The sequence below is a fragment of the Thalassophryne amazonica genome, chromosome 14 (assembly GCF_902500255.1).
Source record: "Thalassophryne amazonica chromosome 14, fThaAma1.1, whole genome shotgun sequence".
Classification (NCBI taxonomy): Eukaryota; Metazoa; Chordata; class Actinopteri; order Batrachoidiformes; family Batrachoididae; genus Thalassophryne; species Thalassophryne amazonica.
The window spans coordinates 13723329-13738070 of NC_047116.1; the positions used below are offsets into that span (position 1 = coordinate 13723329).

General features: G+C 38.7%; 1 protein-coding gene across 1 annotated transcript in view; it reads right to left on the bottom strand.

The window, feature by feature from the left end:
• Nucleotides 1–5740: 5740 nt before the first annotated feature.
• The window catches only part of klf12b (Kruppel-like factor 12b), a 104999-nt gene continuing 95997 nt past the window's right edge, over nt 5741–14742 (bottom strand). The window contains 3 exon segments of the mRNA XM_034187032.1: nt 5741–6203; nt 10329–10421; nt 10424–10485. Of these exon segments, the coding sequence (XP_034042923.1) occupies nt 6022–6203; nt 10329–10421; nt 10424–10485 (337 nt within the window). The 3' untranslated portion in view covers nt 5741–6021.

Below are 14742 nucleotides of genomic sequence, written 5' to 3' on the forward strand. Positions count from 1 at the left end.
GTTACATACAAAATGCAACTTTATTAACCTTCATGCCTCCATTCATTTTATTATACATGTATATGTTTCAACTTATTTTAATTTCACAGCTCCATTCATATGAAAAATACAGAGAAAAAGGCAAAACACTGACTGGATACTTAAACAGCTCTTGGAGAAAAAAAAGAAAACCATAACGGGGAAAAAGGACACCTGTTCTCCAACTTTTGAAAAATACCAGAATCTCAAAATTTCTTTTGCAGAATGTGGAATTCCATGAGCAGAATCTCCCTTTTGAAGCAATCACATTATTTATTTATTTATTTTTAAACGGTAAGAATGAAAAGATCCAAATATATTTACACTACACTCACTTTACATAAATACAGGAACAACAATTACTGTACGGAATATCATCAAACTTGAAACTTAGGCATTGGCTTCACTACTCAAAATTTCAAACCTGGGAAATCAAAAGCAGATGTTACACAGAAAACTAAATAGATACTTTAATAAAGGCGTCACTAAACACAGTATTATCAGCGAAAACACTGTGCTGAAGCGGAATCACCACCAGGCCTTCGGAACTCACTTTTGCATCCCTTTAAAGGGAACGATTTATTGCAAGCAAAATAATAAACCAGAATGTTATGGAAGGATGCTGCGTTTGACACAATGGCATAAGGCTCAGTGCAAAAAAAAAAAAAAAAGTTAGAGGTCAGACTTGCATAATGTTGTCTGTGCTTTTCCAAGATTCATGATTTCTCATTTGAAATGTATTAATTTGAGCACACATGTTGAAATCGAGACGCTGCATGGAGCAGCTGGTATTACAAGTGTGTGACACGAGGCACTATTCATCATTATTATTATTATTATTATTATGATTATTATTATTATTGCATAACTTTGACCCTGGTTACCGTTACAAAATTATGCTTTAAAAGGAGAGGAAAAAGATGCTGGAGGGGAAATACAATACACTCAAACTTCAAGTCCTAAGTCTCGAATTGTTCCAGAAATTGTTGAGTTAAGGCATGCAGAGTCATACTGTCGATACGTGGGTTGTTGATATGTGCTTGATCGATTCTTCTCCAGGTAGTAAAATAGCAAATACAGGGAGTCGAGTACCTTAATACAGTCAGTGTATATAAATAATTTGTTGATTATATCAAACACTGGTTCAGCCTTGTGAAGAAAACAAATCAAAAATTAAAAAAAAAAAAATTTGAACACAAACCGAAAGAAGCAAAATGTTATATGATCATTTACAGAGTGAACACTTTCAGCCCCATTTTTGCCGTATATCAAATTAGATAAATTACAGTCTCTGAAAAAGACTTTACATGTATAAATGTATCTCCTGCATCTACTAATCAAAAGCCCTATTTTTCCAATGTATATACAAGCTGTAGAACTTTGTAATAAGTTTCATCTTCACTATCACATATATTACAACATTTCAAAAGATCTTTTTTTTTACAGACAAAAACGTTATATGCAATAATGAAGTGCCCCTCAATCATAAAACATTTGTATACATTTATACGGATGATAAAATACACTGATGAGTATTTGTTTATAAATTGACATCTGAAATAAAATAATTTGAAAATCACACTAAAATAAACAAACAAGGTGCTGATATGCCAAAATGGTAATACGACTGGGCATAATGACATGTGCACAAATAATATATTTAAATATGAAAAACATACATAGTCATTCTTCATGACGTCACATACGTGTGTGTGGTGCGCGAGAGGAAACCACTTACTGGGTTTGGCTACTTACCGAAAGCGAGGATGGTGTGTGTGTGTGTGTGTGTGTGTGTGTGTGTGTGTGTGTGTGTGTGTGTGTGTGTGTGTGTGTGTGTGTGTGTGTGTGCCAATATCAGAAATGTCACCATATCTTTTACTGAGCTTGCCCCCCCTCAACAAAAACCCTCAAAAAAAAAAAAAAAACTGCATTCAGCAGCAACACAAATAATACGGTTTTTGCTTTTGGGTTTATGCCCACAGAGTTTGTGAAAAATGTATCAACAAATGTCTAAAAATTAATTTCAAATGTAACATCTTAATTTAATTTTTAGCAAATATACCAAGATATATAGCCAGGCCCATAAGTAGTTGAACAGTGACAGTTTTTGTAATGTTGCATCTGTACTCCAGTTATAGGTTTTTGTAGCTGTGATTAGAGAAGGTGTGCAGTGTAAGTGTTGTTTGTTGCATCACCGGTTATATGACTTTGTGGAGGAGTGACACAGAGAAGGCCTTTATCAAAAAGAAAGCAAAATTTCAGACTTGGAAAAACAGAATTGAGCCTAGATTTGATTGGCTTTCTTGTACAAAAATGTTTCTCTGTGCTACTCCACCATGAAACTGTAACTGGTGAATTCAACCGATGAAAGTCTCTCCAATCTCAGACCCTGAAGCCTGTAACTCCTTCAGGGTGGTCATGGGTGTCTGTTTGAATTAATGATCGATGTAAATGAAGTCCAAGACACATTAAAAGTGACTTGGAAACATTCTTGCGTCCATCCGCTGACTTGTTTGAAGAAAAATGGTTGTAAAAGTGATGTTTTGTATTAAAAATAATTATTGTATTTAGTTTGTCCAATGACCTGCGGACACTGAAAATGGAGGGACTTGGCATAAAAATGGCTTTAATGATTCCTAAAGGCTAATGGGATATTTTTGTTCAGTCCCTTGAGTTAAAGCTAAAACTCTACATGACAAACACATCTTGATTGTTTGCTTTCAACTTTGTTATGGTGGTGTGTAGAAACAAAATTACAAAGATAGTAACTGTCCAAATACTTATGGACCTTACTTTAAGATAATTGTATGTCTCTAGCAGTATTAAAAAATTAAAAAATAAAATTCTAGAATTTGTTTGTGCCTGAATGTTTTGTATTCCCAATGATGGATCAAATATAAATAAATTATTTCATATGTATGCTGATGATTCATTGCTGTACTGTAGTGTCTTTGTCCACTGAACGTGTTAATAACTTTAATATGAAGTGACACTCCTTCACAGTGATCCAAGCACAAAACAGTGATATATAATCTTTGCTTTTAGTTATCTTAGCTTCGGTTGAAAGGTTTTCAAGTGGTTTAAACCAGTTTTGTTACATGATGTCTTGAAAAAAAGAAAAAACAATCACAGCTGTTCCATTGAGGTGCATCAGATTTAATTTATGCCTCTGCAACAAAGTTCAGTCAAGTTCAACAATTAATGGTTGTTCTGCAACGCTGATCATTTTCAGATCAGACTCAAAATCATTTCACCATGCATGATTTTATAACTGCAATATGGCCCTAAATGTAAAAATGATGTAATATTGCATCATTACATTTTTATGCTGTGGCATAAAATTATATATATATATATATATATATATATAATTTTATGCCACAGCTTATAGCAGCCATGTAGCAACAAATACACTGACACCATTTTGTAGAATCGGATTTAAGACCCAGTTTATACTATAATTTAAATCACACCCACAACATTATACATATGACTGTTATGAAGACAGAGATATTAAATTATTGGGTGAATTCTTTGAAAATCTGCTGCAGATGTTTATTGCGTAGTCGTGTAATCATGCAGTCCAGCAAAATAAATATCCCTGTTATTATCAAAATTGCAAGTAGAATAAAAATAATTTTCCACGACACATTTTAAATTATCTTCTCAACAGTCAGAAATATATTTGTTAGCTTTAATATTCTATTATTATTGTATTCATATTCATTATTATTATTATTAACTGCTATTATTTTTGTTTGTTTATATACCACTACATTTACAAAGTACTCAGCATAATAAAACAACATCCTACATCCACAAGAACAGTTAAAATTAAATTATGAAGTACAAATAAAAATTTAGACAAGCAGGAATAATTAAGGGGTTTTTTTTTAAAACTAATAACAGAAAATAAGTACTTTGAACCTGAAATGGACTCTCTAATGTCAACAGGAAAACTGCATGTTTGTAACAGAAGAATACAATCCAGCTTCCTCTGAGATATTAAAGTAGATATTTTGTGTGTGTGTGTGTGTGTGTGTGTGTGTGTGTGTGTGTGTGTGTGTGTGTGTGTGTGTGTGTGTGTGTGTGTGTGTGTGTGTGTGTGTGTGTGTGTGTGTGTGTGTGTGTGTGTGTGTGTGTGTGTGTGTGTGTGTAGAAATTTCTACACTGGCACAATGTACTATTTTCCAAGAAAAATTCTAAAATTGTAGGTACTGCATGAGACTGTATGGAAAACATAGATTCATATACTTAAATTTAATTCAGAGGGGGCGCTGTTTTTCGCATGCTGTGAAGGAGTGTCACCTTTTTTAATAATAATAATAATAATAATAATAATAACAAAAATTTGGAACAAGTAATATTCTAATTTAGAGACTATGTTGGTGTTGTAAATGACATTTTAAAAAAAGGAAAATCAGATTTTTGCAGAGGTGTGGGTCAAAAACTGATATCAGGACATTTTTCTGGATAAAAAATTTTGACATAGTTATCAATTTAAACTTTCATCCACGTGTGTGTGTGTGTGTGTGTGTGTGTGTGTGTGTGTGTGTGTGTGTGTGTGTGTGTGTGTGTGTGTGTGTGTGTGTGTGTGTGTGTGTGTGTGTGTGTGTGTTTCAGCAACTTTATAACCAAATAAATCAGATAAACATCTGCTGAGAACAATTCAAGTGATTATCTATAGCTGAGACCAATAAATTCAAAATCATTTTGGAATAAATCAAACTCATGTTGCAGCTCGCAGGTGCAAAATCGCAGCCCGGAGCCACAATCTGATCCGGATCAGACAGACTCATGGTAGAAAAAGGTGAGAATGTTCCAATAAAAAAAAAAGCCCCTGTGTTGACATCAGCAAACGGAACAAAGAGGAGTTTTGCGTTTCCTTCTCGGGCCTTTTGTTCAGGATGTATTGCTCTTCTGTAACACTGCAGCCGGGGTCAACGTCAGCGTTAATCGAGTGCTGCTGCTGTGCAAAAACCACAAAGCAAGAATTCCTTTTACCGTCCAAACCAGCTGAGGAAACGGGAATAAGAAAGCGGGACAGAAAGCGTGAAGTCTGTAAGGTGCCTCTGTTGTTTTCACAGACTGGAAATCTCCACTGATTGTTTTGACTGTTTGGGACAGTGACAGGTGGCGTCTTTCCAAACCGAAGCAGAGCAGGCATAAACAATAACAAGATTCAACAAAAAGTCCTCAAATTATATTCATTGTTTCAGATTGCACTTTACTGATTGCTAATCACAGCACAAAATCCACCAAAGATTTTCTTTTTAATTATTTTTTTCTTTTTTTTTTCTTTTTTTAACAAAATGCTTCCAAGAGGCTCAACATAAAGGATAGCACTGATGAAACCGCGGGTTGTTCAACCCGTAAATGATGTATTTCTGTGTTTGCTGGTGTGATGAGATGCGGTTTGAAGTAAAGCGATGAGGAGGTGAAACAGGCAGGTTGTGCTGCATCCAGGAGGTTGTGGATCTGCATTTGAAATCCAGCCTTCTGATGAAGAAAACTATCCATGAGGAGGCAGCGACCTCTGCTGGTCAACATTCAGACTTGCAGGGAGGCAGAGCTCAGATCCAAAAAAAAAGGCTTCCTGTAGCTCCACCTGGGACCAACTCCTCTCCTCGGAAAATCCATCCAGACCGGGGTCTTTCACATTATGAATGCCTGAAAAGCAGCTGCTTTAATGAAAAGATACCAAAAAGAGTTGCTATTGCATTTTTTTTTCTTCTTTTGTGTCCAAATGATTTTATCTTAAAAATCTAAGTGGAACATTTACAAACAGTGCTGTAAAGGACAGTTCCCAATGACAATAAGAGATCCTGCCGTCTGTTCTTTCGAACCCGATGAGGATCCAGAAGTGACCCTGTTTTGTGCTCGCCTTGCCTTGTGACGCCCTTGTGAATGTGTGAATGGTCGTGTCCAGGCCAGCTGAATTTAACATTCATAGGGGAGATCCCGCTCCCCGCCGCCCTGGCGGCTTGCCCCCAACGCTCCGTCTCAGACCAGCATGTGTCTCCGCCGGTGCAGGGCCAAGTGGTCGGACCGGGAGAAGCTGCGGTCACAATCTGCGCACTTGAAGGGTTTGACGCCCGTGTGTTTCCTGTAATGCCTTGTCAGCTCGTCAGAGCGGGCAAACTTCCACGTGCAGCCGTCCCATGTGCATTTGTATGGCTTTTCCCCTGCAGAGGAAACAAAACAAATACAGAATAAACTCATTAGAAAATGACAGATTAAAGAGAGAGAAATGATGAAGGCTGGACGATTTAAGTCCAGTTGTGAGTCTTTATGGTGCTTTCTGTCTTACGGTATGATTATGAGACTTGGACACTAACCAGTTATCTAAGAGGATGACAAGATGTCTTTAACCCAGAGGGTTAAAGACAGTTTTAAAAAACTGTTTAATTTGCCTTGTTTAGTGTCCTTTTTTCAGCACAACTTCACCTGTGTGACTTTACAGTTTTGTTTTGTTTTGTTTTGTTTCATTCTGACATTCTATATTAACACAGTGAAACTAAATCCACACAAAAACATAAAATCCGAATAGGAAAAAAGTGAATTTACAGACTGGTGTTGCGGTCTGATTGGTCCCCCCATGTGATTGCTCCCCCCTGCCTTCACTGCACATGCGTCATTTTGGAGCATCTGCAGAGATTAACCGATTATTGCCTTGTTTCTGCTTAAAAAGGCACTTTAGAGGTTTTACTTTGTCATCTGATCTGTAGTTAGTAAATTCACTGTGTAGTGCAGCAGATAAGAGAATATTTAGAGTGGAATCCTGCAAATGGTGATTAAAAGCATCAAATTCGGCAGAAATACTCCTCAGACAATCCTCTTTTGAAAAAACCGATTGGCCACTTGAATTTTCAATCGGTGGTCAGGTAGGGGTCAATTGAAGAATTACACAGAGGTCAAAATTAAAAGATGGTCCAATGATATTGAAAAATATTCCACATTATTTGCCTGATTATTAAGATTCCAAAAAGGTATAGTTTGGACTATCTGTGACTGAATTCTATGGAGTTACAGGATAAAAACAGCAAGAATAGTGACAACGGTCAGTTTCATTTTGTACAGGGGTCAAAAGTTAAAGTTGCTCCAATTTTGGTAAAACATGATGTAAATGACTAGTTGAGTTAACACGGTTTTAAAAAGGAATAGTTTGGACCATGTATCATCCTTACTTATCACGTTATGGGGTAACATATGTCACATGTCACAGAATCCAATAAACATAGACCTTGTTTGACCTTTATTTTGGAGACCAAACATTCAACACTGTCAACACTATTCCATTTATTAGTCCTATTAGCTCAACCATTAATTTGCATCACTTTTTACCAAAACTGGAGCAACTTTAACTTTTGACCCCTGTACAAAATGACACTGACCTTTGTCACCATTCTTGCTGTTTTTATCCCGTAACTCCATAGAATTCAGTCACAGATAGTCCAAACTATACCTTTTTAGAGTCTTTATGATCAGGTAAATAATGTGGAATATTTTTCAGTATGATTCGAGCATCTTTTAATTTTAACCTCTGTGTAATTCTTCAATTGACCCCTACCTGACCACCGACTGAAAAGTCAAGTGGCCAATCGTTTTTTTCAAAAGAGGAGTGTCTAAGGAGTATTTCTGCCAAATTTGATGCTTTTATCACCATTTTCATGCTTGTTTCAGTTATCTGCTGCACTAGTGAGCCAGCTATTCTCTCTCTCTGACACTGTTCTCCATCCTGTGTTCTATGGCTATTACGCTTGAGAGCGCCCCCTGCAGGTTTGTAGCACTTCTGTTTATAGTGAGTGGTTATGCAGAATTTTTCATTTGCATGTGTTTTCTTGGTCCCCACCATTTGTGCTTTGCATCATTTATCTATTTGCAGCGCATTTGAGGATGATACATTTGTTTTTGTTTCCTCAACATATTTTTTGTTTTTTCATTTGCACCACCTTCCTCTTTTTGTAACTCATTTAGACTTGTGTTTGAGTTTGTGCTCTTTTCTCTATCTGAGATGCATTTGGCCGTTGCAGTGCGTTTGGCCCTTGTTGGCCACCGTAGGATACACCATCTGAAACCCAGAGACAGATTTTCATATTTAAACAGAGCATCTGAAGCTAAGACGTGCAGAGGGATAATGTGCGGGGAAACGAGTGAGGGTGTCACACACCTTGTGTATGCACCTCAGAGTGTGACAGTCGATTCAGGATACAGCAGGTGTGGAAGTATTGAGACTATTAAAAGAGACTTTGCTCATCGAGCATTATTGGTTGTAGATATCCAACGTGTGTTTTCAGAGTATGGTGATGGACTGTCATGATGTTTTAGTGATGTCATCATGATGTCACTCATACCACATAATGACAGTGATTAGCTGATTTGATATATGCTGCGTTTGATAGCAGGTCGGAAGTCATTCATCCTGAGTCTGTATTTCCGGCGTCCAGCCTAAATGCGCTCCAGTGGATCTGCTTGAGAAAAGGACATGGAGCTTCTTTATGTGATATTTTTGGTCTCCATCTTGAGAGGAGGATTGTCACGAGTTTGTGACCCAGTGCTGTATGGACATCATCAAGATCCACAACTCGTCAGGACCTGTCACATATGTTTACTGCATAATCCCATCAAACACTGCATACAAGTAAATATAACACAATGCTAAAATATCCTTGGCACATATGAGCATAAAAATGGGAAACAGAATGTGACCTTTTGACCTCTAAAAATAGGTCATGGTTAACCATCTTTGAACTTGACCAAGGTCTGTGTCCTGAGAAGGCTCCCTGTGAATTTGAAGACCCTGGCAGTAATAAGACTGGAGTTATGTTGAGCACAGACAGACGGATGGACAGACTATTCTGTTTACCACTCACTGTGTGCACCACTACATTGCTATGACATTATATTGACGACCTGTTTTCAGAAATCAAGTCCCAGTTTCGAACTTGGAATTCCAATATCACTGTATATTGTTGATGACCTCGACCACTAAACTTCACACCCAGCTGGGTTGGGAATGTATTTGTTATTTCTACCCGGTTCTTCCCCTTACCAAAAACCAAACCATTGTATTCCTCATTTTGAGTTTATTAAAGGTCACGTTAGAAACCAAGCCTGGGACCCTCACAGACAGTGTCCATCTTGTGAAAGGCCCCTAAAATGAGTCATACAACATTTTTTATATCTTGTGGGTGTTAACAATGGGTGTGGTTTAGTCTCACATTTCTAATGTTACTGACTCTCACCAACAGGGGGAGATCTCCTTGTGTGTGAAACTTGGACACATGATAAAGTAAAACTTAACTTATATTTCTCAGAACTTCCAAACAAACACCAATACTTGATTGCTAACATAAAACAAAGAATTAGCACAGATATTATCTAACATATTCACACACAAACACACAGAGGTGTTGCTTTATTCTCTGTACACACCACCATTCCACCACCAAGTCTTTACACAGAAAATATTTGTTGGCTGCTGTATTAATGTTTTAAAATTTCAAACATATGGTAAAAGGACTGCATTTATATAGCACCTTTCTATCTGCATCAGCTGCTCAAAGTGCTTTACAACAATGCCTCACATTCACCCCAGTGTTTGGCTGCTGCCATAGAAGGCGCTCACTACACACCAGGAGCAACTAGGGGATTAAGGACCTTGCCCAAGGGCCCTTAATGATTTTCCAATCAGGCTGGGATGTGAACCGAGGATCCTCTGGACTCAAGCCCAACACGTAACCACTAGACCATCACCTCCCCATATCACATAATATATCACATTAAAGTTGCACTTTACAGCTCAGTTTCTGCTGCAGCATCTTGGTACATGAATTATTGTCCAATCTGCATGTGCACGTGCTGTCAGGCGTCAATTAAACCAGATTTGGTGTATTTGAGCTTGTATCTTCTCCTTCTGCATTTTTCTTTGCTGCTATTGTGTTGTTGTTTTTTAACATTAATCATAGAGTGTGAATTCATGCCAGAACAAGAGGATGATGAGGAGCAGCCTTTCGTCCTCAAACGTAGAGATAATGTGGCTACATTTCAGATAAACCCTTTCCAACTGATTTTAAGAAAAATATTTAAGTTTGAATCCCCCCACCGACAAATTTATTTATTTATTTTACAAAATGTTACTTGAATACATTTTTTTTCTTCAAAACTGTAATTCACTTTTGTTAAAACAATCAACTGATTGATGGATTGATTGATTGATTATGATTGTGCCCTTAATTAAAACCATAATTAGAATCAAACCCCCTGGATTCGACCGATCACAGCGTATGAACACACAACCTCAGACTGACCTGTGTGCGTCCTCCGATGTGCTTTTAGGTGGGAGCTTTTGGTGTACACCTTATTGCAGCCATCAAAGTCACACCTGTGGATTCTTCTCTTTTGGAATCCGGAGACTCCGACCTCCGGGGGCGTCGTATGCTGTCAATACTGAACGGGGATATGGAACTGCAAGAAAAGAGTAAAAATCAAAACAGGACATCATTATTATGAACTTTTACCCCCTTTTGTTTTCATGTGAAATACACAGTGACAAGATTAATCTGGCAAATGCCAGGATTTATGGCAGTAAAGCAGTTTTACCAGCAGGTGGCACTGCAGCCCTGCTTTTGAGGAAGAAGGCCGAGGTAAAGAAGAGGATCCCAGAATTTCATCAACCAAACTGAGACTGTTCTATTTCTTCATGTTGTTTGAGTTGAACGGCTGCCAACTTATTGGGGTCATCGATAAAAGATGACGCGACTTTTCCTCTCTGATAAATTGTCAATATGACCGTGGATTGTGTAATTTGTCACCACTGACACACACACACACATACGCACGTACGCCCTGTGGGAAAGTGTTCATGTTTGTGCGCACAATTGCAGTTTTGTGAAGTCTGACTTTTGGACTTTTGATGTGTTTTCTGAAAACAAAGTACACTAACAGGAAGAAACAAAACCAAAAATACAAATAGGGTAATAAGGTCTTAATGTCAGTGAGTCTCATAAGTGTGAAGCATTTTGTGTACAGATGTGAACGTGTGAATATTTTATGAGCAATGATGTGACAAAGAGTTTAGGCAGAGAACATGAACATTTCTATTTTTGCAAAATGAGAGTTTCCCAGACTTTGGGTCTGTACACCAAAGCACCGAAAACTGACCTAAAACATCCCAAACCATGTGACCAACCAAAACTAGCAGCAAAAAATTCCTACTTAACAAGGGAAGAAATTTTATTTCACTGCTTTGTTTTGTGTGTGTGTGTGTGTGTGTGTGTGTGTGTGTGTGTGTGTGTGTGTGTGTGTGTGTGTGTGTGTGTGTGTGTGTGTGTGTGTGTGTGTGTGTGTGTGTGTGTGTGTGAAATGTAATAAATGTGATGTGCAATGATGATACAAGTTCTTGTCGTTTAATTGGAAATTGAATTATTGATCACGTTGCACTCTGATCCACAGCAACATCTGGTGCTTGTGCAAGGCATAGATGATGTACTCCATTATTTGTAACTAACTTCAGGGTGAACATGTAAAAAAAAAAAAAAAAAAAGTTTTTATACATAATGAAGAATTCATCTTTGCATCGTCAGTAAAACTCAACATAAAGGTCAAAATAAGTTCTAAACGCAGAACACATCACTGATGTTTGTTTACAAAGATATACTAAGTACAACAATTCTCATGTGGTGGTGGTTGGGGCGGAGGGTCATGCCCTTGCCCCCACCCCCCACCCAAGGATATCCGCCTATGCAACTGAAAGTGCATGACAAACTTTTGACATATGTGACAATGCAACATGAAAACGGAACCCAGTTTTGCGTGGAGCGCTGCTTTAACATGGCTTTGTCAGCAGTGTGGCAACGCTTTTGGTGGATGTAGAAAAACAGCCTGACATTGAAGAAGGGATGTGGGGAAGGAAGAGAGGAAGGAACAGTTCCCTCAGAGGAGCAGAAGCTGTCTGAGAAGCCCTTCAGTGGATTGTCTCCATCACACAAAACCCACTTCCAGTCTCCTTTTCTCTCACTCTCTTCCATCGAAGCTCAAGTTGCCAGACGCACATTCACAAACACGCACACATCATCTGCATACGGACGTGTACAGGCTGCACAAACACAGAAAAACGCGCACGCTGATCACCTGTTGCTCTTGGCCCTTTGCCAATCTGAAGCTGTACAGGAAATGAGCACATGGGTCAGAAATGAAATGAACTCCAGCTCCCCTCTTGTTTCTCCCGCTCTCTGTTTCCCTCGTTCTCTTGTTTCAGAAAATAGCACACAGCCGCGCAATGTCAAAACTCAATGTTTTCTACAAAGAAGTACACTCATGGTGCTGAAGGTGCACAATCAATCAATCAATCAATCAATTTTTTTATATAGCGCCAAATCACAACAAACAGTTGCCCCAAGGCGCACAGAAAGGTTATGTCTGAAAGGACTGATGGAATTATTGGGGCATCTACTCTTCCAAAGCCTTTTTTTCTGACAGCCAGCCTGGAACATCCTCTAGGGTTATCTAGGGTTGGGCTTCAGTGGCAGCAGGATAAGTAAGGTAGCAAGGCCAGTCCTTTCCACAGCCACATCCTCCATCTTTTCCTGGGGAATCCAAGGTGTTCCTATGCAAGATCAAATATATATCCATCCAGCATAATCTCTGTTAAACCCGAGGTCTCGGTCCAAGTGGATAGGTCAACGTGCACATCAATGTGGTAGCCTAATCAGATGTCTGAACCACCTCACTGGTTCATTTCTACAATGAAAAGTGGAGGTTCTACACTGAGATCCATCCACCCTGTCATGAGGGGTGAGTCTTGCTCATTGCAGATGATTATACTTGCAATTTTATTCTGTTGGTCACTAAACAAAGTTCATGGCCTCAGGCAAATCTAAGAGCATAGCTCGACTGGTAAATTTTGACATCTGTTTTCTCGCTTAGTGGCCTCTTCAACACAATGGTCTGAAGCAACACCCCCATTGTGCTGACGCTGACCCAATCTCCTTGTCAAATTTGCCACTCCATTTTGTGGAAAAGGCCCCAAGATACTGTATTTTTACTGGCTCCAAACCCGGAGGGACTAATTGAGCTGTTTCCGTCGAAGTGCCATGGTCTCCAAATTGGAGTTGCTGATTCTCATCCCGACTACAGCTGCTAACCTTCCCCAGTGAACACAGTTCCATTCAGCTGGTTCATTATCACATCCTCACAGTTTCCTAATTCCAGTTTCAAACCAATTACTAACAATTTTAAAAAGCTGAATTTGGTTTTAACATCTCGGAAAGAATCTACCCTAACTCCTGACTGCTGCTTCTAAATGTCACTTTCTAGCCCAGTCAAAAATATCTTACGTAGGTGTGTTGTAACACCGTGTGTGCCTTACTAGCATTGTGGCTACAATTATGGAGACTTAAGCCATGAAGGAACCTTGGAATATAGGTCCCAGAAGCAAAATGACCAGGACAAATCTTATGGAAAATTACTTGAGGTCTTTGGTACGCTGGAGATCAAACTGGGTGCAAAATGACGGCAGAAAGGACACGCCTGAATGCCGGAGCCTGAGTCTGAGGCGTGTGAGTTTGTGTCGAGGGGAGTGGAGACGAAAGGCAGGATTTACTGTGGAAAGAATCTGAACTCAGACATCGAACAGATCAGTCGGATGTTTACGTACTGACTTCATCCTTGAAGTTACTCCATGATTATGATGTAATTTAGAAAGGACTGAGTACAGCAGGTTCTCAAACATAGAATGAACAGTGAGTTGTTCATCATCGCAAATTAGTCCATTTTCTACTGTGGAACTGAATTTCTTCCACAGCTGGTCCTTTGGTGGTCATTAGTGCTCTCTGTTCCAACACCCAGTTCTACCGTTGGTTCAAAAGACTTTAAGGTGACTCTCTCTAGACAACTGATACATGCTTCCAATTACTGATATTCAGTCCTTATTGAGACATACTGAAATAAACACCTCTATTAAGTCCAGATTGCCTTCACTGAGTAATGGGGTTGTATTTCAATATTGCTTTTCCATCTGATGCAGATGTTCCAACTGCTTTGCAATGATGCCTTACATTCACCCATTCACACTCGGCAATTAAGCACATGCAGGAACTTGTGGTTTGAGAACCTTGCTCAAGGAAACTGAGTGATTTTCCTGTCTAATGGGAATCAAAACCAAGGATCCTCTGATGAAAAGCTCACCTCTTTAGCCTCTAGACCATCACCTCCCCAAGTGTGGTGTATAAACAGCAAAAATTGTTGAGGTCCACACCAGAGTGAACATTCCTACATATGCTGATGATTCAGTACTGTAAGTAGACAAAAGCAACACCCGATGGCAGCGCCAATAAACACTGTCATCAGCAACAAACAACAGAAGAAGATGCAAACTGTCTGGAGTTCATTGATGAGGAAAACGTACCTCTCTGATCATTAAATATGCTCCTAAACTATGAAGGCACCAAATACACATCCATGACTAATGTTGGAGATGAGCCACACACTAACCTTGACCTACAGCTACCCTGAATCTAACAACACAACCCTAAATATAATCTTAATCTAATCATACACTTAAAACAGTGTTGGTATTAAACAGAGTTTGGTTGGTTGGTTTTTAGAAAAACAAAATATTTGTCAGGATTGAAAAAACTAAAGTTTGAATCAAGAATCAAACTCCTGTTTTAAAAATAATCATTTCTTTACAGAACGGCTGAGCCAGTACAAGAGATTATTCAG